The 15,687-nt window shown below is 36.7% G+C and overlaps 1 protein-coding gene across 6 annotated transcripts in view; it reads left to right on the forward strand.

The window, feature by feature from the left end:
• Nucleotides 1-15,687, forward strand: part of RALGPS2 (Ral GEF with PH domain and SH3 binding motif 2) — a 109,588-nt gene that overhangs the window by 37,782 nt on the left and 56,119 nt on the right. For all 6 annotated transcript variants that reach the window (XM_057374931.1, XM_057374935.1, XM_057374936.1 and 3 more), the window contains exons 5-8: nucleotides 863-946; nucleotides 6,650-6,739; nucleotides 9,831-9,923; nucleotides 14,163-14,289. In XM_057374931.1, the coding sequence (XP_057230914.1) occupies nucleotides 863-946; nucleotides 6,650-6,739; nucleotides 9,831-9,923; nucleotides 14,163-14,289 (394 nt within the window). The remainder of the gene's footprint in view (nucleotides 1-862; nucleotides 947-6,649; nucleotides 6,740-9,830; nucleotides 9,924-14,162; nucleotides 14,290-15,687) is intronic.

The following is a 15,687-nucleotide window of genomic DNA, read 5'->3' on the forward strand; positions in this document are numbered from 1 at the left end:
TTTTAAACTGTGCCTTAAATGTTACAATTATTGGTTACAGTGAGGTGATAAAACTGAGAGCACTTCAGAGTGAATGATCTGGAAGGAAAACATGAATAAGTAAAAAGGAAGGGCTGCACTGTGCTATTAYACCACTTCAATAATTAAGCTCTGTCTATATTGATTATTTTTCTTGGTAGCACTGTGAAACGGGTTGTGTGCTGAATGCTGTACATCTTTTTATCCACTGCTACACTTTTGTGTACAAATGGAAGAGATCATTTTGGTACATTTAGTTATTTGTGATTTTAATGAAAACTGCTTTGTTGGAATTAAGGGCTAGTAAATAACAAGATGATGTAGTTTCCTAAAATAGGCTCCTTTGGAAGGGAAAACTGAAAATAGTGTTTCTTACATTGTTTCTGAAAGAGATTATACTTTTTTGGTATTTTTTTTTAATGCAACATGCCAAGTTAAAAATATGGGGCATGTTTAGACTGAGTTAACAAGGTGTATCTTCTCTCTAAGTGTCTTCAGAAAAGCATTTAAAACAAAAGGATATCTTGCTCTGTAGCTCAGATTCATGTTTGAAGCAGGATTTTCTGTGGTAACAAAATGAAGGTTCTAGTAAGAGAGGAAATAGGGAAGTCCCTAATTCAGCAAAAAAATGAATTGTAATAATCCAGTAACTCAACACAATTCAGAAGTGACACTTGTGGAATCTCAATTTGCAGAAGGAATGAGAAGTGTGATTGTATTACTTCAGTGTATTGTTGCTCTGTTATTTTAAAACTTAAAATATTTGTGTCTCTGCGTGCCTTTGACTCTGAACATGTGTTATACACTAAATTAAAGACGTGAATTTTCATCCTTGTTCTCTCAGGAGCTGGCAAGCTGTGGCTGGAATAAAAAAGAGAAATACAGTTCTGCACCAAATGCTGTTGCTTTYACCAGAAGATTCAATCATGTGAGTTATTTTTTTTCCTAGCATTACTACATGCCCACATTTTAAAAAGTCCATGGGATTAAATGTTCTGGCACATCACTTTTATTTTGGATCACAGCTGATGAYTTGACAACTTAAGGAACTCCTTGCAGCAGGAACTGTATCTATGTACAGAAACACCAAACCACTGTTGAAGAAATAGCTGTGATTCTGTTTTAAATAGMAGTAATTGATGAAAAGTGCATATTTTCCCCGTAACTGCTGGCTGTCTTTTATATAAAGACAGAATCATAATTACAGGTTAAAGGCTTGCCTGCAGGATTTCTGGACTAGTAATTAAATGTAATTTCCTTCTCTGTTAGTTGAGTGTCTTTTGCTTTACATAGATGTTTTTATCCCTAGAAATAGAAGCCTCTTGTCAGTATGGTTACATCTTTAAGATGATTCTAGGCAAACTTCTAAAAATTTCAAACTATTCTGTACAAAATTTGTTCTTTAACTCTCTATTTGGCATCATTTTTTGGGTAGTATATTTGAGATTTTTAGTTTTCTTATTTAATAGTTTCTCTGTATGAAATCAGCTGTTAAAAGAACAACAGAATTCTCCCTTTCTCCACAATTAAAGCTGGAGGAGTCCAACTGTGTAGTTATCCAATCATCTCTCAAAACCATGATTCTTTTTTTAAGTAATGCCACATTTTCTCTTTCAGATGAAGTAATTCTATTACTCTCATCTCTTCTCTTGTAAATGTTTAATAATGTCTGAAACCTACAAGCTGTCTTCCAGACCTAACCTCTGTTCCTAGTCTCAGACTTACAGGCATCATCTGAAACTCAGATCGAACCTTTAAAGTTTTCAGGGTTTTTTTTCCTCTCAGTTCTTGTGYACTTTCTCACTTTTCATGATTGCTCACACTCAGGATATGATCAAATCTTATTTCTCATTGAAAAAACGTAGAATATTTCTTAACCTTCTGCTGACTGAAATGTCTGAGTTTGGGTTTTGGASACTTGCCTGATTCCCCACTGGACTGAAGAGAAAATGTTACACTGCWAACTTTTTGTGACTGTACCATCTGTTGATATCTAGGGACTTTGGTCAAGAATTTGGGAATTTTTTGTTTGTGGGGKKKTTTTTKGTTGTTTTTGTTGCTGCTCTGCATTTAGTTGAAATCTTCCTGACGTAGCTTTTGAAGTTGCTCCTGTTGGAATGCATAGGCTAGTGTAAAACCACTAACTTTTGACACTAATTTCACTGATACGCCACTTATTCCAGCATTTGCTGCCTTGCTCATTCAKGGAAGCTTTCTCTTCAAAGAAGTGTTTAGTTTTGCTGAATATTTTGGAATTTTTTGTAGTAAAAGCCATATTAGGCAGTGTAAGTCATCTAGGACCTCACTTCTCAGTTGTTATGTGCTGTACTCTGCAGGAGGTGCCTGAAGTCAGCTTCAGAGATCCTAAAGAATTGGTAAAACATGCTCAGTAGTCAGAAGGAAGGAGGGGAAACCTTATGGGAATAAGGACTTCCATGAAGTTTACATCAGCCTTTGTTCTGGCATCAAGGAAARCCATCAGTCTTKTGTATAGGAGTGGGGAGGGAAAAGRACAAGTACTGTTTCTGCTCCACTTACCTGGGATTCTAGTCCTAAAATAAGTAAACAGGAAAGTCATTGGGACTTTTGGCCTTGGAATACATTTCACCAAAATTTTGTTAATCTTTGAAATTTTGCTGCATTTAAAATAAGCATTATGCATCTGTCTCTTTCCTTTTTGCCTCTAGATTGCCAAAGGAAAACCATGAACAGCTCTCTCTTAAGTAAAGAGAATATTAAATTACTAACAGCTGCTTCACAGCAAATTGATGTGCAGATAGCATTTTGGAAGCAGTGATGATTCTGTGCAGTTGATTACATTCCAYTGAGGATGAAGTAGAGCAGTTCCAGCATTAGTTATGGGATAATTACATGTGGTGCCTGTAAAAACAGATTGAGTTCAGGGAAGAGAAATCAATTGAATCTTTCTATGCCAGGATTCTCCTGTTCTTGGAGAATTCATTGTTACGTGGTACTCCATAGATGTACGCATCTAATATTAATTTTTTTTTTTTTAAATATGTAACTTTTTCACTTTTTTGTGTAAACTCCGATCTCTCCTTTTTCAGCTTTCTTCTGAAAGTGAGTTGTATACTTGCTGCTGCTCTTACTGGTAAACCTGATACAGTGCACAGTTGCCAAATTTATTTACTAGATCATTCATTTCTAGATCATTACTCGACTCTAAAGGTCCTACCTTTTATCATATGTTTCAAACAAACACAATTTGTTAAGGTGACTGTTTATGTAAAGGTTGCTATTTCTTTCTTAGTTATCAGTTTGATAACTCTTTGCTTGAAAACGTCTTTATGTTTTTATTTAAATGGGAATGGAACTGTGCTGCCACAGAGCTTAAAATATTAGAGAAACTTTTCAAATAGATTCAGTACATKGGAAGAATTTTAAATGAGGAGATCCCAGTTGCAAAAGAAAAATTTCATGTTTTACTGACTCTGTGTTTATAGGGTTTTTTAATTTGGGGTTTTTTTCATCTTTTTTTAACTCGCATGCAAAAATTGTATGTGGAACTTTGTCTTGAATATTGGAGTGTTACTGAATTGCAGTGAATTGAACTGGGATTATTGAAAATGAAGAAACTGAGTGGTTAATATGCATGGAAGATACCTGAAAGAAAAATCCAGAAACTACTAAAGAGAGACTTTGAATTTGCCTTATCTTTTGATTAGCACAGAAAGACAATTAGTTTTGGAAGCAATGACTATGAACTTTAAAGTGCCAGTATAACAGAATTAGTATTTCAGATAAGGCAAATATGGGATAGCTTTAAAAGCTTAAGATGTGATTCAAGAACAGATATGTTCAAAAGATAAGCCTGATATTCTTATTTGACCTTAATAGGGAAGAATATAAATATACAATTGTATGTCAAGGRTTTAAAGGCTGCCTTGAACTGGTATCAAAGGCATTGATACCCAAAGCTGGGAGTGATATTGCTGATTGATGTTGGCATAATAGCATTTAAATGCAGCAAGAGAGGAATATGTGGAACAAATATGTATTATTAATGTAAAGAATGAACAGAAGTATATATTTAAATTATTTCTTTTTCAATATGTGGATTACATTAGGTTATGGTTCTGTCTAAAGGTACCGATTAATAGGCAAGACCAGCCAAACCCCAGTAAAAACACATCAAAGAGAAGTGGACCACTGGAAGTGGTTGAGGTGGAAGTGATTAAGTGTTAATTCTGTGTCTCCTGTCTGCTCTGTAACTGAAGGAACTGGAGGGCTCTAAGCTTTGAAGGAAGTTTTGTTCTGGTTTGTTTGGGGTTGTTTTTTTCCTGCAAAAGCTTGGAAGCGTTGAGCTGAGGTCTGGGACAACAGGCTGGAACTGGGGCAGAAACCAGGCTTCCCTGGATAAACAAGAGCATTCGTGTGTCAAAGTGCTTGTGTCTCTGTGCTGCCAGTGCACTTCCACAAAAGTGGAACCAGCAGAGGAAAGTGGGGGGTTTTATCCTGATGGAAATGCTTGAGTGCTGCTTTGTGTTCTGAGCAGTGTGTCACAGTCTGGCCCATTGCAGGCATTCTCCTGTTGCATCAACACTCTGTTCACCTAGAGGGATTTGGGATTTTAAGGTGTAGTACTGCATGTGTTGTCCTTACCTGATTCCTTATGATACAGAAATCTATCAAAAGGAGATAAAAGGAGAGCATCTGCTTAAAAACTCACTGATCAGTCGGGGAAAAAAGTTTTTTTTCTTAAGCTATGTAACTACAGCAGAACACCAAACTGAGGTCAAACTTTCAGTAACAAAATTTTGAAATACAGTCAAATACTTTATGTATTCAGTACTTCTGTATTTTATAGAATCATAGAATATCTCAAGTTGGAAGYTGCCCRTAAGGATTATCAAGTAGGATGCATCAAGCTCCTGCTCCTGGCAGGAGGCAAGAGGAACACTTTCAGAATATTTAATTGAAGCAGATACTGCAGAAACCTGGTAACAAGCTACATATTTTCCTTCTCAGAATGGTAAAGAAGRTGCAAGAGTTTCATTACCTTTTTCTCTCACTACTGCTGAGATTGTCTCAGCACTTGGAGCCCTGTCCTTAAAGGAAAATTGTTCTATAACTAAACAAATGGGATGGCATTCGCTGTCATTTGAATATAGATACTATCATGATCATTTTCAGATTATTACAAATTGATGTTGTACCATTAAAAATGAGACAATTTTCTGTATTTTTTCCTATTAACTTTAAACAGTGGTTTCAAAACATCTGTCATTTTTGAGCATGGCTACATGCTGAGTTTTTTTAAATCACATGGAACCATTTTTTGTTTGTGGGGATAACATGGTTTGTCAGCTGATATTTTGCTTTACAAAAAGGAAAAAGAGGAAAGAAAATGAAGAAAAATGAAAGGAAACAGAAACCTGAGCTCCATGGTTAATTCTTTCCTGGCTAATACAACCTTAAACAAACAGACCAAAGGAAAGTGGTTCTTATGCAAGATGTTTGTGGGGATTTTTTGTGGGTTTTYTTGTCATCCTTCCATTTCTCAGTTCCAAAGAGCTGTTGTGATTTAATATCCCAGTTTTCATCAGATCTCAGTAGCTTCACTGCAAATGCARTCATTTTTGAGGTGTGGATCTGCTTGTGCTCCTCTATATAAGGCACTGTCATAGTGTACAAAATGAAACACGATATTTTATTTTCAAATTCAGATTTTGGGCAGGGACCTGAATACATATACAAAGTTAGTTACAGGTAGTTCAGCATCTCTTAAAAATCAAAGCAACACAACATGTTGAAAGGTTTTTATGTATGAGAATGTACATTTCTTCATACACTATTTTCAGTAGTTTTATAAATACCAGTCATGCTGTATCTTGATGATAATTCCTTTTCTTCCTAACTTGTAGTGAATACATGAATAAAAGCTGCAGTGTTAGTTACCCTTTACTAATTCTTTGCTACTGCTTTATTACAGTTACGAAAATGTTTTCTTTTATCATTCTTTTTGAGGGCAGAGGGTGGAGGGGAGCAGAGAAGAGAAAATAGCAGACTTCAGACATATTAACAAACACTTCTAAAGTAGAACCTTTATGAGATGTTCACATAAGTATGAAATGCAGCAACCACCCTTTTYACTGAATTTAGCAGTGATCTTACACAACAGTGAAGTCAGTCCTGTAAAAATTAACAGAGTRTGGTACTGTGCTGTATATTAGCAGGTAATTGGCATAGCCAGAAATAAGAGTACAAACTACAAGCTAAGTTATGGCAGAGCTTCCTACTTTGTGTTCCAGTTTTGTTCAGGATTAATTGTCCTTCGAGGTGTTGGAAATGTCAGTGAGCTGTAGTTGAAGCTGTTCAATTCATGTAAGAGTTGAGTAATGCAGCTTTGATGCTGTGGAAAAGCAAACCAATGAATATGATTCAATGTTAGTGTTTATATTCCTTTATTTTGTAGGCTGTTAATAACATTTATTCATTATTTTATTTTCCTGGGAGAGCATTGTTTTGTGTGTGTGATCTCGTCCTCAAGCTTAGCCTGAACTCAAATCTGTTTCTGTAGATCATACTTTCATAAAAATAAATAAAACTTTTAAAAGTATAGTGTCGAAACTCTGTATTTTTTTAAAAGACATTTTTATCTACTTTTTAGGTAAGCTTCTGGGTTGTTAGAGAGATTCTGCATGCACAGACTCTAAAAATACGAGCTGAGGTTTTGAGCCACTACATTAAAACAGCAAAGGTAAGAATTTGTATTGTAAAGGAGGGTGTGGGATTCAACATGRTCAAAGGTTTTATACCTAAGTTGGTCAGTTCAAAAATAAACGTGGAGAAATCTTTGTCTGTTACCTGATTTAACTGTGGTTGTTTCTGTTGACATCAATAACTGTTTGGCTTCTGAGTGTAAYAAAGTGTACACTCAGTTCAAACAGCATCAGTCAGAACAGAAATGGTTTGTTTGCTTTTACTGTTGGAAGGAAAGGATCTTTTATCTCTTACTCGAATAATATCAACTTAATAATATACAGTTTCAAAACAATTCAGAAAACATTTTGGAGCTGTCAATCTTACCTAAAGCCTTTTGGACTGACACTCGTGAGAATGGGGTCAGCAAAACTGGAGTGACATATAGCCCTTCAATTAGAGTGAAACTTCTTCACTGTAGTGAAAAGAAGGGGATGTCATTGAAGTTTTTTATTCTTTGATGGTGGCTGCCTTTTACTACACCTGACTGCTGTGATCACTTTGGGTTACCCGCAAAAAAATACATTCCCTATCCTGACTAGCACTTTTATAATGAAACAGTATTTTACTCCTATGGGATCTGACTCTGAACTTTGGGCAAAGGAAGAACTAATTTCCACAGGCTTTGCTCTATAATTATGCTGTTGTCATAAACTGTAATGATCTCTTAAACATTCTTTGATGTTCAATTATTTTTAAAAGTCAGTTCTTGTGTTTTTGTTTGAAATACAAACATAYAAAAATYGGCTTCAGGATCCATGTCCCTCCATAAGAGTGRGAGGTTCAACTCTGTGTGGCTATAGTGCAGAGCAGGTCTGGGAAGCCAGCTGGGCACAGGTTTGGTTCATGCTGGGATGGKACTGGCCAATGCTGGGTGTTGTAGGCTCACTTTGGGCACAGCACCCTGGACGTGCCTGACCTCACCAGTGCACTGCAGGCAGCAGTGTCTGCTGGGATGCTGCTGGATTGGAGGCAGTTATGTGCTCTAACAATCAGATAATCCAGCTTTGCTTACCTGTCAGTTGTAAAAAATCACAGTTATGAAAAGCAAGCTCTGTATGGGGTGTTTTTTATATCAGTTAATTTACTCCTCTGCCTATTACCTTAATTTTGTTTACAAATGGCTGGTGACATGCAGTAATTGCAGTTGGGGCTGTTGGAAGGAGTTTCTGTGTACACCAAAGCTATTATCGAAGCAGCTTGGTGCCGGAGGTCACACTCATTACCTTTTCTTCAGAGAAGCTGTAAGTCCAGTCCACAATGAATTCCTTTTGTGCTGGCAACCTATTGTATAGCTCACAATTCTTTAATGGTATCTCATCTGCCCTGCTTAATGCATGAACCAATTAGACCTAATGGTCACATGCCYCTGAAGTTCCTGGACTGTCCTGGTTGGTGATGCTGCCAACATTGAAACAGATGTCAACTGGGAAAACCCTTCTTTTTATTTCTAACCTGCTACACTGTCCTTTGGGACAGTGAMCTTTATTACCTTGTTTTGGATGTGTGTGTGAGGAAAAAGGGTTATTGTGTTAGTGGAGGGACAAGCTCCAGCAGGATTAATTGGGARGATAATAGGACTATGGTRTATGCAAATATCCAACMCCTTCCACCTTGCCCACAAAATATKCATTGCCCTTTACCCKTGGTTATTAGAGAATTATCCCAAAAGAGGATGAGGAGAGGGAAGCGCCTCAGCAGAACTTCCACTGGGCAGACTTCCTCTGTTGGTAGGAATCATGRGGGTCTGAGCACCTAGACTGGAAATGCTGCTGGGGTGCCATTAAAATTGCATTTCTGACTAATACCTGAGAAGACTTTGTTCCATAAAAGGCTGTAAGTTTCCTGGCACTGTGTTAAGTGGAGAGAGAATTGTTTGCCCTGTTCCAAAASTACTAGCCAGAAAACCATCCTTGCAGTATCACTTTCGTCCATCCAAATAGAAGATCTCCTTTGATGTTCAGCATTTCATCAGTATTACTTTGATCCTTTTTGTTTTTGTCCTTTTGCTTCATGAAAGTCCTCCTAAGCAAGAAGTAAGCTGAATTTCAAGCAGGAAAAAGGGTTTCCATCATTTTTTGAATAGGAAGGGTTCCTTGTTTTTTCTTGCTGGAGTCCTAACATACTTTAGTGAATGTTCCAAATGGATTAACCAGAGTTTGCAATACTGTGATTGACTGTCCATTTCTCTTTAGCAAAGTATCTCTGTTAGGGCTAAAACCTCAATTTGGGTGCACTTCACCAAAAATGAATGCAATTTGGATCTCTGGGTGCTCACAGCTATGAGAAGAGTTGATGTTGCAAAAGAGCTTCAGGAAGAGCATTTTCTTCAGACTGTTTTTAAGCTTTCATGATAGTAGTGCCARTAGTTACTTGGCCAAGGCAGTGGATGATTTTGGAGACGGGGGGAAAGGAAAAAGAGAGGGAAATTCCAAATGTGTAAGAAAATGCATTTAAAGCCAGTGTTTTGTAGAGAGTTTTTAAGAAAATTCTTTTATCCTGATGTTTTCTCTGTTCAATGTTGATTGAGTTGTTGCTTYCCACTAGTTAGTTGTCATACCCTGAAAATGTCTTTCAGTGAGAGGAGTACTCCAGGTATGTGGCTTTTGAAATTTACCTCCTTGATTTCGTCCTGCTACAATATTTTTGGGTGCTTTGATGTGGCCTTGATAGTTGCATAAACTTTAGGTCCTGACATGATTACATCATTCACCATGAGTTGTCCTTTCTGGCATGTTAAGTTTTAAAATACCATTGAATGCTATGAAAGGAATTTGTTGGGTTTGAATGTCAGAAAATTTCTGGCACTTCTAATATATTACCCAAGATGTATGTCTATACAGGTATTTCTAAGGGTTCTCTATGGGCTATGAAACAGCTAGTTAGTCTAATCCAAATCCATACAGACTCAGTAATGAAAAATTAGGAGGTGCTGTAAAAATGGTCGGAGTGCACAGCAGTTCACTGAAACACTTCATTTTAGACCATGCAAGATTTCTGCGTTTTGATATTGTTATTTATTCTGTATCCACTACTGACGGCACTCAGGATGCTGTTTATTGCTACTATTTTATTTTTTTTGTCCTCAGAAACTGTATGAGCTGAAYAATCTCCATGCTCTCATGGCAGTGGTGTCAGGCCTGCAGAGTGCTCCGATCTTCAGGCTGACCAAGACGTGGGCGGTAAGTGAGCAGCAGGATGATGGAGGGGGGTTAATTTGTGCTTAGGTAAATACAGCATTCTGAAGCTTGGTTTCAAAGATRCAGTAGTTAGTACAGATAGCTTTAATTTTATTCTGCTGCATACATAATGCTTCTAGTTCCTCTGAAGTCTATGGTTTCCTCTTGAATTTTTTTCCATTCTGGCATAGAAATATTTTCCTCTGAAAAATAGTTCCCTGCAGATTCTGCTAAATGCAGAGGCTTCTCATTTGGCCAGAAGCTATTTTGTGTTTAGTTGCTGGAAAATTTTGAATGCCAAAGTGGGTCATACTTTAATCATTTAGGGGTTTATACTGTTGGATTTTTTTTTTTGCTATGGAGAGCAGATGTTGTGAAACTCTTGATTCAGTTTCCATAAAGAGATTTGTTGTTTCTCTGATAACTAAATCTAGCACTTTTCCTTAGAGTTTTCTGAATTATGTCATAGTTTCAGCTCCATTATACAGTATATTTGTAGTTCTGCCTTTGTACAGTTGTGAAAGAGCAGTATTCTTTGGAGTCATTTTTGTCATCTGTTTTTTGACTGGCATTAATATTATTTTATCATTGTATCCTTGATAAGAAGAATWTTGGGAATTACTTTTGCTCATTGATACCTCAGAGCTTAGAAAACAGTCCTTGATTTAGCCATACATTGTGTACTTTTCCAGCTGTTTCAGATGAATTAAGTGTGACAGAAATAATCAGGTGACTGAAGTGCTYCTGTGCAAGGGATATATATAAATAGATCACTAAAAAAAAAGCTGAAAACTTTCACTGAACACATATTGGTGCATCGTTGGATGTTGCGAAATGTGTTTATTGGTCAGATAACTGCATGAAAATGTTGTTCCAATCATAAATATTACCAAAACTGAATATAATTCACTCCTGCCAAGATATTCTTCTAGAATTTTGGCCACATGTTACAAATGCTCAATTTTTGTTAGACATTGCTTCCAAATACCAAAAATCTCTTTGAGGAAATCTTAGTGAAATTAACACTTTGAAATTATCTCAGAGAGCACTTCTGGTTGTCAGTTTATGTCAAAGAATTCATGCCTCAACAGTTTTATGTAAATATGAGGCTGAGCTGGTTTTTAAATCTCTTTTTGTACACAAGTCAAATTAAATGTAACTGGAATAATATATTAATAATAACCACATTAGTTACTGCCATTTAGAACCTGGAGTCCCCAGTTTCTTTTGCTGCTTGATTATGCACTTGTTTGCACTTACAGCGTTTATTTGTGTGCTGTTGACATATATTTAAGTCTTTAAAGATCAGCCCTCTGAAATTCCAGGTAACTTCTCACACATTTCTGCAGGTGTCTGATCCTAAGCGAGTCTGTGCTTTTCATCATCTTACATAARCCTTTACAAATTCAAGTTGCAGAGTAGCTCCCAGCAATGTGCACTGCAAACTGATTTAGTTGTCCTTCTCCAGGAAGTTCCGCTTATAAATTCTTGAGGTACTTCTAAGCCTTTGGCTTTCTGTATATTAAAAGCAAGAAAAGAYGCCTTGAGCCTTTATTTGAGTCACAAAGTCACTTGGGTAAGTTATACAGTAGCCCTCCAAAACCTACAACAAGGAAGGATTTCTTCTCCATTTCTGAGATGATTTGTAGCAGCCCTCAATGGACTCCACTTACAAAGTCAGGAAAATAGCTGCAAGTATATTCATTCCCTAAAAAAACCCCACCTTATATGGTTGGAATCTAGAGTTGAAAGGAGCCATTAAATACTTGCTTGGTAATCTAATGTTCCTAAAAAAGATGGAATTCATGTCTTCTGACGGTATGTCTGAATTTGTCTGAAATTTGTCTCGCTCATGGCTTGCACACACTCTGAACTCTGRCGAATAATAAGTGCTGCTTTTAATGTGTGATTTACCCCATTCAAAACTTGAAAAGAATTGTGAGGCTTTCCAAGAAAGTTCACAGAATAGAAGCTTCTCCATTTAATTTAATGGAGCTTCTCTCCATTTAATGTAAAAGTCTTTTAGATGATCGGGGAGGATTTGGGCAATGTAAGCAAATAATCATTAAATATCTGTAATGTGGTGAGCCAGCATCCTGAGACCTCATCTCTCCTTGCTGGCATTTTAAAAAGGTTGTATTCAGTGCTGGCACACTGTAGTTAGAAAGCAAAGAGCAATTTAGAGGGCTCCAAATCCTTCCCTGCTCCTATAAACTGCCAGCCTTAGTTTTTATGGTGTCTGTATATGTACATCTCTTTACTGTTCTTTTCATCCAAGATACAGAAGATGAAACGTTCTTTCAAAAAGAAGCTGTTCCAAAACTGAGGGACAAAGAAATGGGTCCTTACTTGGCCCTCACAGAAACATTTTTAATGTGTTTGGCTTCTCTGTACTTTTATCCCTTAATGTAGGAAGTGGAGGCATGACATGAATTGCCCCATGAGCACCAGGGGAACCTCCAACATGCAGGATCTGCTTGTTACAAGATTATCCAAATAACCTAAAAGGATACATCAGACTTGAATAAGTGTGTACAAATCAGCATGTTTTGAGGAAAATACAATTATTTTTACTCAAGTTTGAAGTTGGGCTAATTGTATCTGTTAGTGTTGTCTTTCCTTTCAGTCTGCAACACTGTAAAAACCTTCCTGACACCAAACAATTGCAGAACATTTTAGGATATTGTTGAAATCAAGCTGGTCCAGGCTGATTGAACTAGAACCAGCTTTGAGGAGATAAACTTCAAAAGATAAATGTCATGTTTAGGTGCTTGGAAAAGTCATGCCAGTTTGYTGCTTCCTTCTTCTGGAATTGATAGGTTCTAATGAGTGGGAGATGCTGTTCATTTGAGTATTGGAAACAAAACTAAATATGTAAATTAATTGCTGGAATGTCAGTGATCAGTATGTCTTGGGAAACAATTCACTTTCAATAAGTGTCTTTCTCCTGAAAGCCACTGCTTAGTTTGTCCTCATGAAGAGTTGGATATAGGAAATGTAAGTAAAAAGATATTTCGACAATGAATTTATAGAAGGGGGATTTCACTCCTGTTAGGCTCACCTAGGCTGATCTTTAACTGAAGTGGAAAGGGAATATGCATAGACATTTAGTGATCTGACCCTTGTAATGTTTGCATTGTAGGAGGAAAATTGTGACTGGGACCTAGAACACTGAATGTCTTGCCAGAATGTTCAGCCAGAACATCTTACGCCCTTTGTTAAATTCTGACTCTGAGTTGAAATGAAGACTTTGGGGCAGTTYTGCAGCAGCAGTTCGGCAAGGTGTTTTGAAAATATCTTACTTTCCCAATCTTACAAAGAGAGCCTCGTTGCTGTTAATTCTATCAAAGGAAGGAATTGGAGGCAGGGGGAATGGACAATAGATGAGAAACTTGACTTTTAAGTTTTCTGTTCAAAGTGGATGTTTCTGTAATATTAAGAGCCAGTAAAATTGTCAGTTGGCAGGAGAATACAACTCCATGAGCTTTCTGTACAAAACCATAGAGAAAATCCTTACTCTTATCCAGACCTTCAAGTACACGGGTATGTGTACATATATCTGCATTCAATATTTTTGAAATTGCAATTTAGGTGAAGTTATTTATCAGATCTTAATGGCATTGGTTTGTTCTTTGGAAAATTATCATTTCAGATGGAATTCAAATCAAGAACAAGAAAGTATTTTAGGAATTGTTTCTCAGGGTATCTGACAACAAATGGTGACATGATGTGGCATGGTGTGGTGTGAGGAACAGAAAGGGCCCTTATTCTGTATAGGCTCATCAGTAACAAAAGTATGTCTGTATTAACATATTAACAGCACTGTTTCCAGCACAAATCCAGGATACATCCCATACTAGCACTGTGAAGAAAAGTGACTCCATCCCATCCCAAGCCAATTCACTTATGGATAATCACAGTGAAAATGTTATTGGCATGACTGCTGCTGATATGGACAGCACATGAAGCTGTGATGTGTGTTAGCTACATTAGTCTTTTGATAACTTACATTGTTTCAGAAGGATCCTTCAGGACACCAGCATTTTACCTGTTTAATTTTTAGAAGTATTTTCAAATTTAACAGCAAGAATACCTGCTTTGCTTTGTAAACTTTCCAAGTTTTCCACAAAAAAACAGTAACAGCACCATTGAGGAAGCGGAAATCTCTACTTGTAAGAGTAAAAGAGAAACCATAATAATCAAACTCAAGCTCATTTGGTTTTGCCTTCTTTCTTTCCCTAGTTACTCAGTCGGAAGGATAAAGCCACCTTTGACAAACTGGAATATGTTATGAGTAAAGAAGATAATTACAAAAGGCTCAGAGACTATATCAGCAGCTTGAAGATGACTCCTTGTATTCCCTATTTAGGTAAGTTGTAGCCTGTTTCTCCAGTACTTACACAGGCCAAACACCATCTGTTAAGCATTCATGAAACTCTTTCAGTATCTAAGTGAAGAATCTTCAACCCGAGGTGATTCTGGACWCTCTGTATGTGGCAAGACAGAACCTCAGAAAGAAAATACCTCTTCAACCTCACAAACACTGCAGATTTTGCATAGAGTATCAGTTTTCTGGGAAACTATTTTGCCACATGTTGTACAGATACACTGATTTCTGGAGAAGTACTTTGTTAGGCCTGCTAGTCCTCTAAATACTAAATACTTAACTGTTCTAGTAATGATGGCTTTTAATTTATGAGAAGCTGTAAATCACCAGCCTCTGAGAGAAATGCACATAAATCTTAGAGTCTGGGACATAATAAAATCTGGAGATATTGCTACATTTAATATATACCAAAGTGACAAGAGGAACTGGGTTGTTCTAAGTGGCTCAGCCTTACAGAACGATTATTAKGAAATTATATTCCTGTGTATCTAAGAACTAGGTAAGTGCATTTAATATGTGTTGGTTTTGTTGTCAGCCTGATTTAGTATTACTTGAACTAAATAGACATTAAAATGATTAGTGTACCTCTTTTTCATGTAGCTTTTGTTTCATAAGATGTTGGTAATCACATAATATTAAGGAAATGTGTATCCAGTTTTTTGTATTTTTGCAGAAAATAAGTTGCTCTTACACCTGAATTCAAAATGAGGTCTTGTGGTCATTAATGCCTGTTTAACTGGAATCTCTTTGTTCCTGAAATTTGATACTTCCTTTACTCAGCTGGGCTGTTAACTTTTTTAASATTAACTGGCTGAATTTTACATGCTTGATACATAAATAGAAAAAAATTACTTCACTGTGGGGGCCCAGATTTTAATGCCCTGTAGTGTTTGTCATTCACGRCCTGAGTTGAAAGGGGCAGAAAGAAGTCAAGCATTATGTAATGTGATGAACCATGTAGCCTTCCCATCTTGTGTACATGTACAATATAGAGACATGATATATAATATATATAATACATTATATAATACTATTATAATTAGTTCTAAAATGCTTCTTAGGCTGATGCTTTTTACCCATATGGTGTGATTTTTGAAGTGTGAAGCCAGCATCAGATTGTTTTCTTGCTGATTATAAAAATCCCAAGCCAAATATTGGGAAACRGTTTTTAAGTTTTGTTAGTTGCAGATGTTTTCCCCAGTAAGTGGCAGTTTCTTGTCTTAACTTTTTCCTTAGAATAAGCTTTGGGCTTGACTTGATARCTCAAAATGAAATATATCATTCTTTTCTATTTAGAAAGAAATGCTCTTTACTGTGTAGTTACAGCATGTGTTGTGATCTCATTTCATGTGATTTCAGTTCTTACTAGTGCCATGAGSA

The sequence above is a fragment of the Malurus melanocephalus genome, unplaced genomic scaffold (genome assembly GCF_030028575.1).
Source record: "Malurus melanocephalus ecotype Western Australia unplaced genomic scaffold, MMel_1.1 scaffold_236, whole genome shotgun sequence".
NCBI classification, from domain to species: Eukaryota; Metazoa; Chordata; class Aves; order Passeriformes; family Maluridae; genus Malurus; species Malurus melanocephalus.